General features: G+C 52.8%; 7 protein-coding genes across 7 annotated transcripts; 4 read left to right on the top strand and 3 right to left on the bottom strand.

Annotated features, from left to right (window-relative positions):
- The first annotated feature begins 114 nt into the window (after window positions 1-114).
- Window positions 115-2,401, top strand: PV09_01779 (uncharacterized protein). Its single transcript, XM_016354721.1, has 2 exons — window positions 115-613; window positions 665-2,401. Exons 1-2 carry the CDS (start codon window positions 258-260, stop codon window positions 2,184-2,186), a joined length of 1,878 nt encoding a protein of 625 aa, XP_016217733.1. The 5' UTR covers window positions 115-257; the 3' UTR covers window positions 2,187-2,401.
- PV09_01778 (ubiquitin-conjugating enzyme E2 2) lies at window positions 2,393-3,904 on the top strand. The gene is made up of 4 exons (XM_016354720.1): window positions 2,393-2,810; window positions 2,872-2,961; window positions 3,022-3,221; window positions 3,288-3,904. The coding sequence occupies exons 1-4, from the start codon at window positions 2,769-2,771 to the stop codon at window positions 3,409-3,411; spliced, it is 456 nt and encodes a 151-aa protein (XP_016217732.1). The 5' UTR covers window positions 2,393-2,768; the 3' UTR covers window positions 3,412-3,904.
- Window positions 3,905-4,058: 154 nt separating this feature from the next.
- PV09_01777 (uncharacterized protein) lies at window positions 4,059-8,283 on the top strand. Its single transcript, XM_016354719.1, has 6 exons — window positions 4,059-4,495; window positions 4,576-4,595; window positions 4,649-4,743; window positions 4,805-6,970; window positions 7,031-7,308; window positions 7,690-8,283. Exons 1-6 carry the CDS (start codon window positions 4,491-4,493, stop codon window positions 7,937-7,939), a joined length of 2,814 nt encoding a protein of 937 aa, XP_016217731.1. The 5' UTR covers window positions 4,059-4,490; the 3' UTR covers window positions 7,940-8,283.
- A 2,300-nt stretch (window positions 8,284-10,583) lies between these two features.
- PV09_01776 (uncharacterized protein) lies at window positions 10,584-11,970 on the top strand. Its single transcript, XM_016354718.1, has one exon. It carries the CDS (start codon window positions 10,850-10,852, stop codon window positions 11,747-11,749), a length of 900 nt encoding a protein of 299 aa, XP_016217730.1. The 5' UTR covers window positions 10,584-10,849; the 3' UTR covers window positions 11,750-11,970.
- Window positions 11,971-11,987: 17 nt separating this feature from the next.
- Window positions 11,988-13,722, bottom strand: PV09_01775 (uncharacterized protein). Its single transcript, XM_016354717.1, has one exon. The coding sequence runs from the start codon at window positions 13,627-13,629 to the stop codon at window positions 12,097-12,099; it is 1,533 nt and encodes a 510-aa protein (XP_016217729.1). The 5' UTR covers window positions 13,630-13,722; the 3' UTR covers window positions 11,988-12,096.
- A 1,049-nt stretch (window positions 13,723-14,771) lies between these two features.
- PV09_01774 (uncharacterized protein) lies at window positions 14,772-15,495 on the bottom strand (the record flags this gene model as incomplete). The annotated part of the gene is made up of 3 exons (XM_016354716.1): window positions 14,772-14,858; window positions 15,012-15,184; window positions 15,234-15,495. 3 exons carry the CDS (start codon window positions 15,493-15,495, stop codon window positions 14,772-14,774), a joined length of 522 nt encoding a protein of 173 aa, XP_016217728.1.
- A 1,930-nt stretch (window positions 15,496-17,425) lies between these two features.
- On the bottom strand, window positions 17,426-20,181 carry PV09_01773 (uncharacterized protein). Its single transcript, XM_016354715.1, has 2 exons — window positions 18,764-20,181; window positions 17,426-18,670 (listed from the first exon to the last, which is right to left on the bottom strand). Exons 1-2 carry the CDS (start codon window positions 19,850-19,852, stop codon window positions 18,119-18,121), a joined length of 1,641 nt encoding a protein of 546 aa, XP_016217727.1. The 5' UTR covers window positions 19,853-20,181; the 3' UTR covers window positions 17,426-18,118.
- Between the last annotated feature and the right edge of the window lie 644 nt (window positions 20,182-20,825).

Genomic DNA, 20,825 nt, shown 5'->3' with positions numbered 1-20,825 from the left:
TTCTGTCGGGGTTTGTGGCTTCCACCTTGTCCTGACTCGTGCGAAGACGCTAAGCCCGATTGAAAAACTTCTCTGTCGCGGCAAGAAACGTATCTGTCTTTCCTTTTGCGATCGCTGGCGGCTTCACGTTTTTTTTATTTTCATCCATTCCTTTTCGACTAGCTCGTGCTGATTTTCTGAATCAACATATCAATCCTTTACTGTGTTCATCAAACCGCGGCAACGCCAGTTTTGGCGGTAGTAGCACACTTTTCAGGATGTTGGGAGCGTTGAGAAGATATTCTGCATTCGTTCCGCGAACGCTGTCATCGGCGGCGACACGGGCATCTGCGCCGAGAACACAGGCCTTGAATCTGAACCGGCTGGCACAGCTGAAGTCATGTGTACCGGCCAGGAGCTTCTCGAATGCGATCAGGTGGCAGCAACAGGCGTTGGCGGAAGCCGTTCAGGAGACCGAAGCGCCTGCAGGAGATGGGTTCACAAAGTTCCAAGAGTTGGCTGATAGGCAGTTGGTGCACCAAAATGTCATCGACGCAATTAAACGCATGGGGATAGAGACGATGACGGAAGTGCAGGCGGCAACCATCAACACTGCGCTTCGCGGTACGGATATGTGAGTACAATTGGGTCTCCGAAGGAATGAGTGGATCTGACAAACGTCTAGCATCGCGCAGGCGAAGACAGGCACAGGCAAGACCATTGCATTTCTGCTACCGATCTTGCAGCGCATACTGGAGAACGACCCGTCCCTCGCCACTCGTTCTGGCTGGAGACAGACGACTGCGTCCGATATTCGCGCATTGATCATTTCGCCCACTCGCGAGCTTGCTGAGCAGATTGCAGATGAGGCCAGGAAGCTGTGCAGAGGCACGAATGTCATCGTACAAGCCGCTGTAGGCGGCACAATGAAAAGCCAGATGCTACGTGCAACCCAGAGGCAGGGCTGCCACCTCCTAGTTGGGACGCCGGGCCGTTTGCGAGATATACTCAGCGACCCTTGGAGCGGAGTTGCTGCACCAGGCTTGGATGCCCTTGTGCTTGACGAGGCAGACAGACTGATGGACGATGGCTTCTGGCCCTCAATCCAGGATATCATGGGCATGCTTCCGAACCCAAAAGACAAGGATCGGCAAACGCTCATGTTCTCCGCCACGATGCCGAGGGAGGTGTTGCACGTCGCACGGCAAGTGCTTAAGCCTGGATATGAATTCGTCTCGACGATTAGAGAGGACGATGCACCGACGCTGGAACGCGTTCCTCAGAAGGTTGTGCGGGCCGATGGTTTTGAGAACCTAATGCCCGCTCTGTACGAGCTAGCCATGCGAGAGACACGAAAGGCTGAGGAGGTACCAGATGCGAGGCCGTTCAAAGCCATTGTGTTCTTCAACTCGACCGCAGAAACTTCGCTGGCGACGGCGATTTTCAACAACCTGAGGAGTTCCAGTCGAAACGGACGGGCGTTTTTGTCGAGGACGCCCGTGCTTGAGATTCACGGCAAACTCACACAGGCACAACGCACGCGCGCCTCTGCGGACTTTAAGAGACTGCCCGGAGCGATGCTGTTCTCGTCTGACGTAACGGCACGTGGTATGGACTTTCCCAACGTGACGCACGTCATTCAGGTTGGCTGTCCGTCGAATGCGGAGACATACATCCATCGCATTGGACGGACTGCACGTGCCGGCAAGGAAGGTGAAGGCTGGCTGTTCTTGAGCAAAGTGGAATTGCCGGAAGCACGACAACGGCTACGCGGACTGCCTATTCAGCCAGACGATACACTGCAGAGTGCCAATGTCAACATGACGACACCTGCGCAGCTGCCGGCTCCTGTTGCAGGTGTCCTAACAGATGTTGGCAATGCGGTCAAATCCGTAGATCCGTCATTGCTATCTGCTACATACAGGGCGTATCTGGGCGTGTATCAATGGCTACCGACAAAACAGCTTCTTGTCGACAGCCTGGCTCGACTGTCCAGATTTGGATGGGGCCTGTCGTCGCCTCCTAAGGTCCCTCCTGGACTGGCTTCCAAGCTACGTTTGAACGGTCTGCAGAACGTCAACATTGGCGTTGAGGAAACATCTCTCAGGTCTGGTGGGAGATTGCAAGGACTTAGGAGCGGAGGCTCCCACCGCTCGGGTGGTGGCAATGGTCGTCAAGGCTGGGGCAATGATAATCCAGCATGGTAGTGCACAGATTGTGCACGACAGCTTCTTGATTGTATTATGATGTATTCTGTGATGCTGGATCGCCCTGCAGCTTGTACTTTATAGATGGAATTGCATAGGATGGCGTGAGAGGCTACCTTTTTAATTTTTCAAATTGTCTATGTAGAAAACGGGAAGGGTATTTAAAGGAGCAACAGGTCCGTAGAATTATGAATCGAAAAACTCTTCTCGATGAATCCATTCATCTGCTGTTAGTTCCGTCACTCAGACAATTCATTGGTCCCATGGAAAAGAACGGACATGTCTCGCCATCGTGATGAAGGGTCACGTGCCACTCCCCGTCCTTTAAGTCGACCCCGGCTCCGCTCTTCTTCACCTATATCACCACATTACTCGCCACTTGCTGCAAAGTTCAACTATACAGTCGATTGATAATTCACCATTATCAAAGGAATCCCGTTTATCTTCACAGTCTCGCTGCAGACGCGGAGATTCAACCTACTTCCGCCGCCGGCGCCAAACCGAAGGTTCTCGAGCTTCTAGTTGCATTTCCCCCACCTCCGTGGTTGTTCGCCAAAACATCACGACAACTTCGACTTCAGGATGTCCTCGCCCGCGAGAAGACGTCTCATGCGAGACTTCAAGGTGAGAATCAGAAAGACACAGGTGCGAGAAACACAAGGACGGACTGCTGACAGCGTCACAGCGCATCCAAACCGACCCCCCGTCTGGCGTCTCCGCGTCACCCGTGCCCGACAATGTCATGACGTGGAATGCAGTCATTATAGGCCCGGCGGTACGTTATTCATAGATTCCCCACGATCGACGGCCATTGCTGAGAAGTCTGGATCAACAGGACACGCCGTTTGAGGACGGCACGTTCAAGCTCGTCATGCACTTCGAAGAGGCATACCCGAACAAGCCGCCCGGCGTCAAGTTTATCAGCCACATGTTCCACCCGAACGTCTACGCAAGTGGAGAGCTGTGCCTGGATATCCTGCAGAATCGGTGGAGTCCTACGTACGACGTTGCGGCCATCTTGACGAGCATTCAGAGGTAGGTTTCGCACGGAAGACGGCGATCCGGCGTGGCTTCGGGGCACGCGCTGACTCTGTTGTGTAGTCTGCTAAACGACCCCAACACTTCGTCGCCGGCGAACGTCGAGGCGAGCAACCTGTACAAGGAGAACAGGAAGGAGTATAGCAAGCGCGTGAGGGAGACTGTTGAGAAGAGCTGGGAGGACTAGACGCTCCACAGGCGGCGACTGCCGTCCTGCGGAGAGTCGGACATGGCTCTACAGGTTCAAGCGATTCATTGCGAGCGCGATGGGGATCGATTCCGGCTACGGTGTTCATCTGGGCGTTTGAGTGAAGAGACTGCTTCATAGGCTGGGCGACGTGCTCTTTTTTATCGTCCTCTTGCTTCTTACTGCTTTGATATTCTTTCTCCCTTTTCTACATTGCGAGGAGTATACGGTGCATGAGCTTTTGGTTGTTTTGTGCAGAAAGTCCAATATGTAACCATTACATCAGTTTTCTTGTAGACAATGAATACCCAAATCAGGCATGGGAGTGTACATCCAACGTATTCTGCACCAGCTGCTGGCACGCGTGGGTCATGCTGCAGAGGGCCGCAGGTGTTACCCAGCGTGCTGGACCTCCCGCCTTTGGTCCCCGACGACCTTTTCGCAGGCGGAGCCGGCTTTCAAACGTGCAGTGCGTGGAACGGCGAGAAGATAGGTGTTGCAATCACTTGTCCAGATCGGTAGAGCGTGACCGTGAAGACGTGACCTGTGAAGATTGACGCGACCAGGTCTTGGCAACGCCAGACGGTTCCCGCTGCATAAACCGTATGTCAACAAGCCAAAGCTTGGGTACCTCCATCTTGCGCCTACGGATCCGCTCCGGCTCTAGAGAAACCTTGCTCTCTGCTTCTGCATTCTGAACACACACTCTCTGTCTCCTTTGTTTCTTCTTTCCTTTTCTTTTTTCTGCAAAACAAAAACGCTGCGCAACGAGCTTTCTCGTTGCGCCACAAGTTGTGCGTGTTCCCGCCTTTCTGCCCTCCCCCCCCCCAGGCCAGCTCGACCTAAACCCGTTCCCCTGCACGTGTGTACCTCATTTCCCGCCAGACAAGACGTATCCCTGTATACAACTGTCTTTTCGCGACGTACTTCTTTCCAACGGGGGCGTCCTCCAGGCAGAACTCTTGCACTCTGTTCTCTGATCGGCCACGCGACGACGTGGAGGAGGAAACGGCCTTGACGGAGAGCAAATCCTCGAGTCTCGAGGCCTGTGGGCCATTCCTGCCGCGTAGATCTTCACCATGGCGTAAGTTGACTCCTGGCTCGAGGGCTGGCAGATGTGTGTGGATGTGAGTGTATGTGTGCTGATGCCAATCTTCCGTGCAGGACGAGCAACGCAATCAAAGGTATGCAGACCAAGAGCGGCGTGACGATTGGAGATCCGCTAACATGGATGCAGTCGTCGCGCGTTTTCGGCCGCAGAACAAGGTCGAGATAGCGAGTGGTGGCCAGCCCGTGGTGACTTTCGAATCCGACGACACTTGCAAAATCCAGGTACGCAACAGACCAAGGCGTACAGTGTGCCGCGGAGAGGTGTGCTGACCACACGTCACAGTCCGATGGCGCCCAAGGAGCATTCACCTTCGACCGTGTCTTCGGCATGGACTCGCGTCAGCACGAGATCTTCGATTACTCGATCAGATCGACCGTCGACGACATCATGGATGGCTACAACGGCACCGTCTTCGCCTACGGTCAGACAGGCGCTGGCAAATCATATAGCATGATGGGCAGCATGGACGACCCAGAACAGAAAGGCATCATCCCCCGCATAACGGAGCAGATCTTCGCCGCCATTCAGAACGGCTCGGACACCATAGACTGGTTGTTGAGGGTCAGCTACATGGAGATCTACATGGAGCAGATTCGTGACCTGCTCAAGCCGGCCAACAGCAATCTGCCGATTCACGAAGAGAAGGGCAAGGGCGTGTACGTGAAGGGCTTGACTGAACTGTACGTCCAGAGCGCCGAGGAGGTCTACGAGATCATGAGAGTGGGTGGCGAGGCCAGGAAAGTCGCAAGCACAAACATGAATCAAGAGTCGTCCAGGTCGCACTCGATATTCGTGATCAATGTAGAGCAGGAGAACCGCGAGACCAAGAGCAAGAAGAGCGGTACCTTGTTCCTTGTCGATCTTGCCGGCAGCGAGAAGGTTGGCAAGACGGGCGCGAGCGGTCAAACGTTGGAGGAGGCGAAGAAGATCAACAAGAGCTTAAGTGCCCTCGGCATGGTCATCAACGCGCTTACCGACGGGAAGAGCTCGCACATCCCGTACCGAGACTCGAAGCTCACGCGTATTCTGCAAGAGTCTCTTGGTGGTAACTCGCGAACGACCCTCATCATCTGCTGTTCTCCCAGTTCTTTCAACGACCAGGAAACACTTTCCACACTGCGTTTCGGGACGCGAGCGAAAGCGATCAAGAACAAGGCCAAGGTCAACGCTGAGCTTAGTCCGGCAGAGCTCAAGAATATCATCAAGAAGTATGAGCTCCAGAACGCGAGCATGGCCAAGTGGATTGCCCTCGCGAATCCTGAGCTGATCAGATGGCACGCTGGCGAAACTGTCGCGAAGGAGGACTGGACTCCAAATTGGGCGTCTGGTGACACGTCTCTCAAGAAGCTTGCAGACAAGACGGCACCGGGAACGCCAGGCAGGATTCAGAACGAAGAACGAGCGGAGACGCCAAGCTCCAGACCGGACTCACGACTGGAGCTCGAGCGCTCGGCCACGCCCAGCGTGCTGGACAAGGATGAGCGAGAGGAGTTCTTGCGACGGGAGAATGAATTGCAAGATCAACTCGCGGAGAAAGAAAGCGCTCTAGCCCTTGCCCAGAAGGGCTATCAGTCAGTCAAAGAAGAATTGGCTGCTCTGCGGGAGCACGATGCACAGATGTCAAGCAGCAACCAGAAACTGAGCTCCGAGATCCACGATCTTCAGATGCAGCTCGATCGGATAAAGTTCGACATGAAGGAGGAAGGCATCTCCATGGACTCGCTCAAGGAAGCCAACGCAGAGCTCACCGCTGAGCTTGATGAAGTCAAGCAGCAACTGCTGGACGCCCGGACGGCTGCGAGGGAACATGGCGCTGGCTTCGATGAGAAGGAGAGGTTGAAGAGAGAACGCATGGCCAAGATGATGGCTGGCTTCGATCTTGGTGGCGAACTCTTCAGCGACAATGAGCGCAGCATTCGCAAGACGATCGAGCAAATCGACGCTCTGCAGGAGGGAGAGTCGATTTCTCCCGAGGATCTCAAGGAGCTGAGAAGGAGGCTACTCGAGACGCAAGGCATCGTGCGGCAGGCCGAAACCTCGATTACACAAAAGGCCGAGCAAGAGGAAGCCGCGTTGCTGCGACGCGAGGCTCTCGAACGACAGCTATCCAAGGTGCAGGCCGAGTACGAAGCATTCCTGGAGGGCAAGCTGTCAGCGGACGACGTGGAAGACGTCAAGGCACGCCTTGCTGACTCGTTGACATCACGGCAAGCCAGCGAGGCTGAGCACCTTGCTGAGCTGCGCGAAGATCTTTCACGGAAGACAGAGGAAAACAAGAAGCTGGCTCAGGAGATTGAGATCTTACAGCAGCGCCTCAAGGCTAGCTCTGCAGCCAACGGCGTCGCAGTCAACGGCACAGTTGGTAATAAGACGGTGCAGCAGCAATTCGCCGAATTTGAGGTCATGAAGAAGAGCTTGATGAGGGATCTGCAAAATCGCTGCGAAAGGGTAACCCTTCAACTGCTCCTGTTGCCCCTTTTGAAGTGCTTGCTGACATTTGTTATCTAGGTTGTCGAACTCGAGATCTCTCTCGACGAAACGCGCGAGCAGTACAACAATGTGCTCAGGACATCCAACAATCGCGCCCAGCAGAAGAAGATGGCTTTCTTGGAACGCAACCTGGAGCAGCTCACGGTTGTACAACGCCAGCTTGTCGAGCAGAACAGCCAGTTGAAGAAGGAAGCCGCCATTGCCGAGCGCAAGCTGGCTACTCGGACAGAACGGATCAGGAATTTGGAGGCATTGCTGCATGACAGCCAAGAGAAGTTGACGGCAGCTAGTCATCGGTTCGTGTTCCCTTTTTCTTTGTCTCAGCACCCATCTCTTATGTCTAATTCTTCATCCGCGTCATCTCCATCCTCAAGGCCTTCAGTCGCGAAGACGTCGAGGCGGAGGGAGACGAGCAGCGATTTACGTAAAGTGTACGGGCTTGAAGATGGAAGCGCCACGGTCCGACAGGCGCGATTACACCAGCATGAGCAGAAGTGGCCATACTGGCCAGACGATTTTGGGGAAAAGCCTGTAGAAGAGTCGTGGACGATGCTCCCTTCGCCTCCGCCTCGAAATCTTTCAACGTCCTTCCCGAAGGAAGAGTCGAGGCGAACCAACAGTTTTCAATTTTCTCTTCCGGCGAAATCAACACCGGCTAACGCGACTACAAATTACAGATTCGAAGTCCAACTGCAGTCGGTCAAAGAGCGGTTGGAAGCCGCCAAAGCCGGGTCAACTCGCGGACTGGGTATCGGAGGTATCGGAGCGCCCGGTGCTGGAGGTTTCAACTTCGGCGGACCCAGAATTGCCAAGCCGCTGAGGGGTGGCGGAGGAGGCGAGATTCAGCATCCTGGAGTGCACTCACTCCAAGCAAACTCGGAGGGTGGAAACAAGAGAAACAGCTGGTTCTCAAACCTGCGATCGTAGCGTCTTCCTCATGTTCAATCAGGGGCGTTACCACAGGCACGGCAATTCAGTTGTGTATGAATGCATGAACGTATAGACGAGCCAGATACGAAAGAGTAGCATTGGGTCCCGGATCTGGTCGGATTGGGATGAATGAATTGAGGGGGGGAGGCGTTTTGCTTTCTTTCCCCTGAGGTCACTGGCGGTGTTGTTTGCTCTCGTCTCAGAAGTCTGATACCACGCGCGAGTATTTTCCTTGTTTCTTGCCGAAAGGATCACAGTAGACTGTACAGGTGAATGGTGCAACTTGCATAATCTGCTTCAGAGATACTCAGTAGAACGAATGACAGGTCTTCTGTACTCAATCGCTAGATGATTTTTCTACCTCTGGTCATGCTTGCAGCCGAATCCTATCTGAGGCTGCTCGAGGCACGATGCTGCATCGACAAGTATCTCATCTGAAGTACGCCACAAGGGGCGCTAAAAATAAAACCTAGATCAGAGCCCTGAAGGCGAGCAGCTCGTGCAAGGAGGATTTCAGAGGCCAAGGTCTCACTTTTTTACAAGATGCAAGTATATGACACGACTCCACGCATGGATCCAAAATCCCGTTCACAGAGATTGGAACAGATTTGGAGCTGAGCACGGAGTCCAACGACGGCACTCGACGTAGGACGGGGTTTGCCTTTGTGAGCGATCGAAGCACTCCTTCGATCTGACAAGAATATAGGAGTCTCGTCATCGTTTGAGTTTCTGCTGCAGCCTTGGCTTTGAGATAGCCCTGCGCTGCCATTCGCAAGTCTATGGAGAAGCTCTCCGGTGCGGATAAGGACAAGACAGCCCTGTGAGTGCGCGCGAGTTACCAAGCACGGCCGGGGCCGACAGCAAGACCTGATCAGTGTGACACCAACAGACAGCTGCGTTAAGAACCGTGGGACGTAGTTTTTTTTTTTTTTTTTCAACCGGTAAAAGACATTTGGAATCATGGGCGAGGGAGTTTACTGTTTCGAACTGGCGTCTTGTCAACGGCGCCGTCCGTCCGCTTGCCAACAGATGCATTCGAGAGCTTAGCTATCAAACTTGGAAGAATCAGTATACAGACGGCTTCGAGGGTAGCCACATCGCAGAGCACCTGCTGGGCTAGGCTAACGGATTAAAGACCTCAATTTCGGAGTAGAAACAGCAAATCTGCATTGGCGAACAAAACAACGGTCGCGTGCTCGTAGCCATCCTTACAGTTTTTGCGGGACGTTGGGAGAGCATCTGAGTGTTGGCTTTCGCGCGCTGACACTCACAAGGAACCACATGCTGGCTTTTACCAGGGAGCCGCGTGCCTAGGAGAATGTCGTTGACGAGCACGTAGATCTCCGAAGAGAAAATCGTCCGGAAACCGAACGAGCGAGGTGAAGAGCTGATCCAGGAACCGGGACCGCCGGGCCATGAGAGAGCCTGTGGACGTCGGTTAAGGTAGTAGCTGATACACTTGTTTGGGTCATCGCAATATCCAAGGCCACGGCGATGATCGCTCATGATCTCTCGGTCACGGGCGAAGTCGAGCCAACATGCAAACGCAGTTCGCTGTATGGACGTCCTTGGGGCGTTTCGCGGAGGTAGGGAGGGGCGACGAAACTCTTCCTCCTCTCCTGGCCCCTTGTTGCTTGGAGGCTGTGCACTCGAAACCCACAGCGTGTTTCAAGATGTCGACCTCCTGAATTCAGCCAGCAAGAGGCTCTGGATACATCGCATGAATGGCAAAAAAAGTAAGCCGCACATGCACAATCTCAGGGAGGATCAGGATGGTCGCGCGCATCTCGACCTGTGACAGCGCACAGCAAGGTATGTGCGGGCTGCAAAGTCACATCGGTCCGTCTGCTGAAGAACGATCCTCGTGAAGCGATCGGATCGTGAACGACGTCGCGAGCCCTTTTCACAGCGGTGCAATTGACGCCGGCGCAAGGAACGGTTTGATGGATGGCAGGTCGCAATCTCACCTAGACACAACGTCGACCAGAGCGCGGCCAGAAGGGGTTTGAGCCATGCAAACAAAAGAAACATGGCATGAAACAACACTGGCTAAGCACGTTCAAGAGTGTTCCAAGAGAATGAGAGGAGCGTGCTTCCCGCGCTGACCTGCCCGACCCCGAGCCGGGAGCGCAGAACTCCGGACGGCAGGCTACATGTCTTTTCGCTCCGTTCGCTCGTGCTGTCAATGCCGCTCTCTTATGGCACATGGGCTCTCCTGTGCCGCCACGAAGCTCCGGCCTTGCTTCGTTCCTGCATGAGCCCTGCAGACTGTGCCGGCATTGCAACCTAAGCCGGTGCAGGCCTCGAATGGGTCGCCCTCCCAAAAATAAAAATTAAAAAAAAAGAGGTCCGGCCGCTCTTTTCGTGCTCCAACGTGTACGATGCGCTGTCCTTGCACACGTTGGCCATACCGTATGCGTGGCAATGGACGTCGAGAGCAGGTCTTCGCTCCACAAGGTGTAGCCGATTGGCGTGCCCGCCGCGGCGGGTAACGTGCTGGAAGGGCCGGAATGCTTGTATCGACGGGGGCAAAAAAGCTTGGAAAACCCTCCCCCAAGTGCCTTCGCCGAAAGAGGCAATGATCATGTACGGCACTGGCTCAGTGTTTCGAATGCAAAGGGTAGGTTGACATCACAGACGTGGAGGCTTGAGCGCGGCCAGCTGTTTGTGTGTCGAAACTAAACATTCGGCCCCTCCATTACTTCAAAGTGTGTCCAACCCATGATGATTTAAGGCACACGTCCTGTCCTGCTCCCACTCGCCTTCTCCCCCCCTTCTTCCTCCCATTACCTTCGTTTGATCATATATACCCACATTTCACGTTTCAACCCTACAATACTCCTCTCGTTGTTCCGTCAATCGCTCAAACATTCGCTCTTATATAATCAAACCAATCCATACATCAATATGAAGCTCTCTGCTGCTCTTCTACTGGCTGCTGCCTCCCTTGCCGTGGCCTTGCCGGGCGATGGCAGTTATGGTAGCAGCGGTTCCGACGGAGGCATGAGCGGCGGTTATGGTGGTTCATCATCTGGGGGATCCGGGGAATCTGGCTGGGGATCCAGTAGTGGCAACAACAATGGCGGCTACGGCGGTAGCAGCAGCGGTGGCTACGGAGGCAACAACAACGGTGGCTACGGAGGCAACAGCAACGGCGGCTATGGTAGCAACGGCAACGGCGGCTATGGTAGCAACGGCAACGGCGGATACGGCGGCAGCGGAGGCGAAACCTCCAAGGACTGTACCACGTCCACCAAGGAAACAAAGACTACAAAGACTGCCAGCTCGCCAGTTTGGACGCTTCCTGCAGCAGAAACTACAACGTCGTCAAAGTCATCCGAAACATGGACCTGGAGCACGACCACTGAAAAGACAACTAAGACGACTGAGAAGTCAACATCATGGACGACTGAGAAGTCAACATCGTGGACGACTTCGACAGAAAAGAAGACGACTTCCACGGAAACAAAGACGACGACGAAGAGCGAGGCCTGGACCGGTACTTGGTCTATGTCGCCAAAGGGAACCCCATCCAAGCAAACCTACTCTCAGACCTGGCCATCGGTTCAGATCGCACCGTCTAACGTGCCTTACGTGACGGTCCCGAAGGTCGCTTCGACAGTGACCATCAACACCGAAGGTGCCGCGTCGACTGCTAAGACCACGGCCACGGGCGCTGGCAGCGTGCCTAAGATTTCGCAGACGACAACCGCTGGACCTCTCCAGGTCACAGCTAATGCTGCTGCCGACACGAAGTGGTCGGCTGCCGCCGGTCTGGTCGCCGCGCTTGGTCTGATTGCTGTTTAGGACGGTCCCTGCTCAGGATACGCGCTGTACAAAAATCTCACGTCGCAATCACGAATTGTCGCATAATAGACACTGGAGTTTTTCTCGTTGATCCCCCCTAGTGTAGCGTCGGCGCGCGCAATCACTTCTTGTTTCTTGCATATAGTTTAATACGCCCAGCAACGGTGGCGTAGTAATGACGCGCAGTTCTCAAAATATGAATCAAAATCTTTTAAGAAAAAAAAAAGTCATTCTCCGCTTCGTGTGAAACCAGTTGGCGAGGCTTTCATGACCATATCTAGCCTCTATTAAGCGTCGGTTTTTTTTTTCTCTAGTCTACATATGATATACAGTAGGCCTTGTGCGATCTACTTTTTTTCGATGAAAGCCTGTCCGCCCATATACGGTCTCAGCACCTCAGGAATTTCTACCCTCCGTGTTTCAGGATCGTAGCCGATCTCTAGGATACAAGCCAACACCCTCGGCACCGCCATAGCCGTTCCATTTACTGTATGCGGAAACTCCAGTTTACCCGCCTTACCCACTTTGACTCTCGTGTTTAGCCGCCGCGCTTGATAGTCTGTACATACGCTTGCAGAAGTGAGCTCACCCCAGCCGCCCTGCTCCTCACCTTCGACGTTGGTAGGCCGCATCCGCGACGGGAAGAGGGCCTCTATGTCACGCTTGCGGGCGGCGGATGCGCCGAGGTCATGAGTGGGCATTTCAAGAACACGGCAGTGTAAATTCAGAGAGGAGAGGATCTCTTGCTGCACAGCCAGCATTTCTTCAAAGAGCTGGTCCGAGTGAGAGATTAGTTCTGGTGAGGCCTCGAACACGTCTGTCGAGGACCTGGACGACGGCGTCGAAGGCTGGTCGGGCAACGTCCAGCCGAACATTTCAACCTTTGTGAACTCGTGTACGCGATAAAGGCCCTTCGTATCGACGCCGCGAGCGCCTGCTTCAGCGCGGTAACAGCGACTAACGCCAACGACTTTGAGGGGGAGCTCTGCCTCTGAAAACGTGTGGTTGGCCTTCATGCCCGCCAGCGGGATTTCTGCCGTGCCGGCCATGACGAGTTGTGGTTTCGCTGCGTCCTTCTCGGCCTGTTGTATCATGTATATCTGCTGTTCTTCGTTCTTATCCCTTGGCTGGAATCCACACGCGTCTGCCATGTGCGCGTACACCATTGAAGGCGGCGACACCACTTTCCATCCCCGCCTCATAGCCACGTTCAGCGCGTATTGCACCAGAGCTTGTTCTAGCAGCGCAGCTTCGTTCTTGAGGAAGTACCAGCCCCATCCCGACGTCAACGCTGAGCCCTCAAAATCCAGAAGGTCCAGCTCGGTGCCAATCTGATCGTGAGACTTCCACTTTCTGTTCGGGTGTTTCTCTAGTGGACTCTGATTGAATGTTGCCACCTGTTCAGGCTCTGATCCCACAGGTGTATGTCGACTTGTGAGGTTCGGCAGCGCTTCCGCCAGCTCTTGAATCTCCTTCTCGCAGCGCTTCTGCACTGTCTCGTACTCTGCCAATTGAGGTTGCAATTCCTTTGCTCTTCTCAGCAGCTCGTCCTTCTTTTCCGCAGCAGTGGGCAATTGCGCGTGGATTTTGTTGATCTGTTCCCGGAGCGGGCGGCTGTCTTGGTTGGCTTTACGCGCAACATCGGAAAGCTCGAGAATGCGCCATGAATTTTGCGAGAGGCTATCGTAGCGCCTATCAACGCAGTTCTGTGAGTACAGTCCAGGGCTTTGTCGAATATGTTTGATGTCTATAGACACCTTTGGAGCGACCGAAGGGCGCGAATAGCTATGAGAGGGTGAAAAGAGCCCAAAGCTCTTTAAGATCTTGCGCCGACATGACGGGCATGAGGAAAAAGGCTTTGAGGGAAGCGATGTCCTCATCTTTATATCATTGTCATTCCTCGTTTTATCGTGCGATTGGAGGGAAAAGAAGGCCGCAGCACTGATGGAAAGGGAATGGCGAGACAATTTACAATCGCCTTGGGTACAAAAAAAGGGTTCTGCGGCTGCGGTGATCCAGAATATTTCCTAATTAAGCGACTTCCCCGAATCCGTGGCTCGCTCCACAAAATCATCCTCGCGCTACTCCGTATTGTATCGTCAAATGGAAACAAAGCCTGCAGCACTGCACACGACATGGTAGCCGCTGCCGTGTGATACCCGCGTAGGCTTTTTATATGTTGAATTAGCACAACTGCGATGCTGGCCAAAGACCGTGTGAGAGAAATTTTGTTTTCCTACGGGCGTTAGAATAGACAGTCGATGGACCGGGAATGAGCGAGTTCGTGTGACAGCTTGCCTTTGAAAATAATCTCTGAGAACAAGATCCCGACGCCCCTTCGTCTGTCTTTGAAGATTCAACGAGAGAACCGGATATCAGCTTGGTTGATATCACGAGGCAGCGCCTGAGATTCAAGTCTAAACCCGCGGTAGAACAACGAAACTGGAGGTTTTTTTTTTCGTATAGTATAACACGAACACTGAATACATACTCTTCGCCGGCGAGGGTTCTAGATCCATAAATCCAATATCGAGCACAACAACTTCATGGCACAGCTCGACGCAAGGCAACTTAATGGTATATGAGCATGTATCATACCCAGCTCTACACGGCTCACCCGTTCAGCAACCACAGCAGCAACCAAACCACGAAGCACCCCAACAACAAAGTATTACCAAAATACATCGACCTGAGTCCAATCTCGCGGGCGTTTATGAATGATCGGCGCCGTAGTCCTGCGCCGTTACTGGAGCCGCTGCCGTTTTGGACAACAGTCGCAAAGACTGTGTCTTTCCACCAATCCCATGTTGATCTGTCTTGCGTAGTTTCTGTTGATCCCGTGGTGCAATTGGATGACGCGAGAGTAACTAGGCCAAGCGATGAGACAGTAAATGAAGGATAATCGGAAGACGCCCATGCAGAGGAAGTTGCGGTCGAGTCCTGGAGAGTGTTGGACACAGAAGTAGGATTCCATGAATATGTTGAAGATGAACCCTTTGGGTTAGATACTTTTAAGCTAGATTCAGACGTCGTCGAATCGATTGAGGATGAAGATGTGCTCGTTGCGGCCATAGGGGTGCTCGGTGGACTTGGAAGCAGACCCATACCACTAGTAAATGAGAACGCTGTGGAATATAACGAAGAAGCCGATGAATAAGTCACTATTCCATGAATTAGCATTGCTCGAAAAGTTTAAATGAAAGGTTTTTTCGTTGGCTGCTTCAATGGCATGAGGCAGAACGAACATCGACGAAACAATCACCTTTGGGGAGGACATGCTTTGCTGGGTTGGCATAAGAATTGACGAAGGTGGCGATGGGTTTTGGTTGTTCAGCGCAGTACTAGTTGTGGATGGGATTGCTATGTTTGCACTTGGAGTACTTATGGTGGCGCCATCGGCATCGAGCTCGATTGCAGTTGGCCTACCGTCAATGCCTGTATTGATCATAAGCAAGACGAAAGAAACTGATCATGCCTTGCGTACCACGACTAGCTGCCCATGTTCCTGGGATCTTCACAATCCATCCATCCCCGCAGTAATTGTGCTCAAGGGTGTCTGGTACGTAGCACCAATGGTATGTTTTGGTAAGATTGGCCGTGAGCACTGTGCTAGGTTCTTGCAGAGATGAGCAGACCATCGGCACAGGCTCAGAGCAAAGCTCGGTGTACGTCGTCTTAGCGCTCGTACCTACTTGAACTCTTGCCAATCTCTTAGAGGTGACAGATATTTTGTCTATCAAGGACATGGATACGTCATGACCGCAATACATGCTAGAGGTGTTCAACAAGGCTGCTCTAATCCATCATTAACAAAGAGTATACTAGTGAAACCATCTTGATACTAACGCTATATTGTGTTGCCTAGACAGAGGACTCGAGTTCGGGACATCCAGAGCTGATAATTGGTATGAGGTCGAAATGGTGGTAGGATGACCTATCGTCGTTGTTGTATCTTGAAACGTTGTTGTCTCGATCGTAACATAGGTCGTCCGTATATGTAGCACATGGTACGTGGTCTCCGTGAATTCATTCAGTTCTGGGACTGGCATCAAGGGAAGCAAAGCACCGGAGAAGGAAGATTCATCTTGTGCTTTATTAGCACCTTTCGTAAACATTATTGTAGAGAATGAATCGCGTGGATCTGGCAAAGTTCTCGTGCCAGGATTCAAGTCCGTGATCGCTGGATGGGAACCAAAGTTCCCTGTTGAGAAGCTTGCTGAAGTCGTTGGTAGCGCAGTAGTATGCGACTGAATAATAGAGTATATACTTGTCCTATTCGTACATGGCATCGAGACGAGATCCCTTTCTACGGCAGAGAAGGATTCGAGAGAGCTTTGACCTCCTAGAGGAACTTCACAAGCAGATGCTAGAGCAAGAGCTAGACCAAGGAAAGAGAATAGGATCTCTAAGAAGTTCATGTTCTGCGACGGGTGACAATGAACGGTTGCTCTGTGCTCTCGAATGCGTCTATCCCTGTGAGCGAATCAGAGGCTACAAGAGGAAGGTTAAGGTTGGAGAATGCAAAATGAGCTATGTAGTATGGTCGCGGAACGAAATAATTAATCATGATTCTTCAGGCCTCTGGTGGTAAGGAGATTGTGAGTCAGCATGATTAAATGACTGCTACGACAGACCTCCATTTGTAGATCAGTCACCGTATTTGTAGAAGTATGACTTAATGCAAGGTAGACGCGAGCAGCTGCGCATCATTGTGGAACTAAGAACTGTAACATTAAAAAGCATGATCTCACGAATTGACGGGAGAAAGTGATACTGCTGTGCATCTTGCATTCTGGCTTCTCGAACTATCGTTCGTGGCCCAATTATGATAATGAGTTCTCGGATTCAACGATGGAGGTTTGGAGCGTCGACTGGCCCGCAATGGAGACTTCCGTACGTTTGCTGCTCGCGGTGTTCAATATGTCGACACGACTCCCTATCATTCCTTCGAGGACCCAAGAATAACGAGGCGTAAATGCAAATATGTTCAGGCCAAGAGGGAGAGTTACGGGAGCCTAGTTAAAAGGCTTGATTCGCAGCACTTGGCGGAGAAGGGTGTTTTTTTGACATCGAAAGCAGTTACTACAATCCCGGAGATCGATGGCTAACTAGGACACCTTAGGTTTGACGGTCGAGAGGCACTGTCAGATGGCACTGAACGCCAAAGCTCGCATCAAAATTGGCGTGCGATTCTCACGTCGCTGGGAGATGTAGCGAAGGTCTTACCAGAGCCGAAACAGAAGCCAAAAGACTCACGGAGAACGCCCAGACCAAGATACGCAAGACACGGTAGAAGCAGTGATTCGGCGCTGTTCTCTGGTCAGCTCGAACCCCAACCTCGCCAAAAGAGAAAAAGGGTCGCCTACACCGTCAACGTTCAGTGAGGCCAAACGTCGTATGCCTTGTGAGGTTCTTTTCAGGTTAACCAAAAGCCTTACAAAATGTACAGTCACGGCCCTTAAACGCGTCCGGCTCTGCAGGATAAACACCCCGTGATCGAAATGAAGCTAACGAGAGGCCGTAGTGATAATAGACACCTTGTACAATCTCGCCCACACGCAAAGTAGCATTACGCATCGAAACGGCTTTCCCTGTCACAGTATTAGCTGTCGTTGCTGCATTTGTCACGGTCACCGTTCCAAAAGACCGTCGTCGCTCAGGAATCTCAGATCACGAAGGAAACCGAAGAAAGGAGACTTCTATTATGGGTATCTAGGAATGTGTAAGTCTACAGCTGATCTTCCGCTGTGATAGTCCTGATCTCTTGCTTGTCCTGCCTCTGGGCAATCCATAATATTAGTGGATGGTGACCTGGGATGGTGACTTTATCTCAGCGTTCCTCTTGTGCTAACTCATTTAAGGAAATCAAGACCGCGTGCACTGGTCATCCAAAAGCCTTCCGAATTGCTGCCAAGTCGATGAAGGCTAGGTTTTACGACTAAGCGACTTTTGACCTTCGTGCTCATAGAGTCTTCTTCCCAGCGACGTGGATTCTGCGTCAATAAAGCCGTTCGGCTTCATCATGCTTGAATTGAACAGACGGAAGCAATCCTCAATAATTTGCCTAATATCGTACGAGCTTAGCGTACAAGTGCTGATCGAGCAATGGAAATATGTTCGGAGCCAACGTGCGATGTCCGTCTACGAGGTTTGGAGCAGAAAAGAGCTCGGAGTACCTTTCGAAACCGGAGGCATGGAGGCATCATGGTGTGGGAAAAATAGCCGGAGGTTCAAAGTGATACAGCAGAAATAATCTCATCTCGGACACGGTATCAAATTTTGGCTCGACTGGCCGAGCTGGTTCCTGGACGTTGAGAGCAGTAATGTATGGGTCGGAGCAAGGGTTCCGCGGCCGAGAAGGCTCAACACTCAACTGTACCCAAGGGAAGCGGTGAAAGCTGGTGGAAGTCCTAAGATACTGAGCGGTAGAGCAGACTCGATCTTGGCAGTCTCGCTAGTCATCGCCTTCAGGATCTGCAGTCTCAGGAAAAAACGTGCAACCAGTTTGGAGCGCCTCTCCTCGACCAAATCATCGAGTCTGGAGATATTGTGGTGAAGTTTTGCAGCCTTCTCCTTCCGCTGATTCTCCAGACTTTTATCTAGACTCTTGCTGAGCTCCTCCAAGTCCTTTTCTTGCTTTCGGAGCAGCTCTAGCTTCTTGCCTTCCTGGTATCGAACGAGATTGCGCATCTCGGCTTCATGCTTCTTCGCTAAACGCTTGAGAGCTGATTGTTCTTCCTCGAGACGCAGATGGTGCTCGGGCGTTGCCTCGTCGCCAAGCGACGCAATTCTTGATGTTACATGCTTTATGGCGGTCGAATTTCTCACAGCTTTGTCGTCCATGGCAGCGCGATGGATCTCTCGCAAGCTCAATTCTTTATCGGCATGCCGGTCTTCCATCTTCTCGATCTCGGCCTCGTGCTGCAAAAGTGTTAGCGCTGCGCAGTCACATTGCACCGTTCAAGCAGGGGCCACTCGGGTGTCCCATCCTGCATGGGTAGCACGTAGACTGACCTCCTTTCGAAGTTCGGCAAGCTTAGTTTGCTTCCGCTCCTTGCTGTAAAGATAATTACGTCCGAGAATGAGTGGCAACGCAATATGCTGGTCGGTTGCGAAGCTGTTGAACCGGTGCATTTCCTCTTCACACAATGCCTGCAATTGCCGGAATGCTTTGGTTTGCATAAAGCTTTCTAAGCATTCCTTGTCTACGCCGGAGATATCTTGATGCGGCTGCTGCTCGCCAAAGGAGCTGATTGATGTTCGTGAGGATATCGAAAGACTTTGAATTGAGGACATATCTTGCGATTCATGCGAATTTGGCGACGCAAGATTTGGTTCCTCTGCAATTGTGCCATGATTGGAATTATTTTCGCTGTATTGCAGCGACGTATCCGTGGGCAAGTTGTCTGCGCGAGTACCACTTGGCCTGCTACTGCTGCCGCGCCGGAAGAACTGGGTGAGGCTGTGCCGACTGTCTCTTCGCTTACCAAATATGCGATTTGAGAACGAGGAGGACTGAGAGCTCGTGCTATTTAACGAGACTACCGATGTGGCAGGTGTTGGGTCGTGGGTGTTGTTCGAGGCGCTCGTTGAATGTCGCGCCGTCGTCCTGTCCGACGGAGGTGCCGACACAGACGGCCTTGAGGAAATCGATGCTCGCAACGAAGACGGTTGCAATGACGACCTTGCCGATGGATCTGAGGAGCTCGTCGAAGTTTTGTGATCCACGGTTGAATCTATCGTTTGAGTGGACTGTCGCAGGTGGGACAAATGCCTTGAAGACCGATGCGTCCTGCGTCTCTTCACGACGGGGAAATGCGACTCCGCGACGCCGACCTGGCGCGCTTCTCTGCGAAGCTTATTATCCAGCTCGTCTTCTGTTGTGCCTATTTGGAGCACTTCTGATTCGTAGTATGACTGATCGAATACTCTCGTCGTGCTCTCGAACCGATCCAGGGCCAAACAGAACCGCTGTTCACGCGAGAGTCCCGCCGATTGGGTCGCATCACTAATGTCTGGGACGTATATGCAGGCTTCGAGGATCTTTCGAAGGTTGATCAAGTCTGGCGTGCTGGGATCGAGTGTTGCTTCAGAGAGCGCCATTGCGGCGACTCTCTCTCTGCGCGACGCGGCAGGGGTGGGAAGCGTGCAGCTGAAGCTTCAATCTCTTTCCCTTGAGTGGAGCAGAGAAAAGGCCCTGCTCTTAAAGATTCTGTTCCCCTCAATGTGATAGCTGCCAGCCTCCACAGTGTTCGAGCCGGCGGCGGTATGATGATCGACCAGTCCGGCGGGATTGGGGGTGTACCGTGGGGCGGTTGCTGCTGTGTTTTCTGCGCAAGGCGACGGCAGGCGAGTCCAAGAGCCGTCAGGCAAGCCCTGTTTACGCTTTTCCAGGTATTTACGAGCGTTGTCCTGGTGTGCGCAGGTGGTGATCGCATAGACTGAATCCGCCGAGCTGGGGTCTTTTTTGGCGTCCAGTCGACGCTCGCTTTTGTCCGACGCCGGGCGCGCAATTGGTCAATCCAAGATCTACAACTGCTCCCAATTCCCCGATTCGCCAACGGCGTGGGATTCTGAACGATAAAGCTTTGCCTGGGCTCGGGTTGATCCTTTTTGCGTCGTGGTTGAGTCGCGCTGAACGGTTCAACAACTAAGTTCGGGCGACGCAGAGGAGGCACGAGGCGACTCTTTGAAGCACAGCGTGCGGAGTACGAGACGATGGATACATGCCACTATGTCCTATGCGGTCCGTAATGATGTGCATCTAGGGTGAAAGCTTGCTTCCCCTTACGCGGCCGGCTGACTCGTTGTCTTTAGTTTCATGACATCCAACGCGCTGGCTCGTCCTCGTGTGTTGAATCCTCCGCCCTTGATGCTACTGGCCACGGTCGTCTACTACTGGACATAATCTGCAGCCTGCCTGTGCATATCCCCAGCCGTCTAGACTCTGTGCCCCTGCCGGCGCCCTCGAAAAACGTGTCTTTCCCCAAGCGACGCTGTCTCCTCTGTCATGGGTCAGAGCCGACTCTCCCAAGACTGTTTTCCTCAATGCGCGATTCTCCCCTGCCTCCTCGCC

Source organism: Verruconis gallopava (assembly GCF_000836295.1).
Source record: "Verruconis gallopava strain CBS 43764 unplaced genomic scaffold supercont1.4, whole genome shotgun sequence".
NCBI lineage: Eukaryota > Fungi > Ascomycota > Dothideomycetes > Venturiales > Sympoventuriaceae > Verruconis > Verruconis gallopava.
Note: the sequence above shows the minus strand (reverse complement) of the source record. Positions and strands in the feature narration are given on the sequence as shown.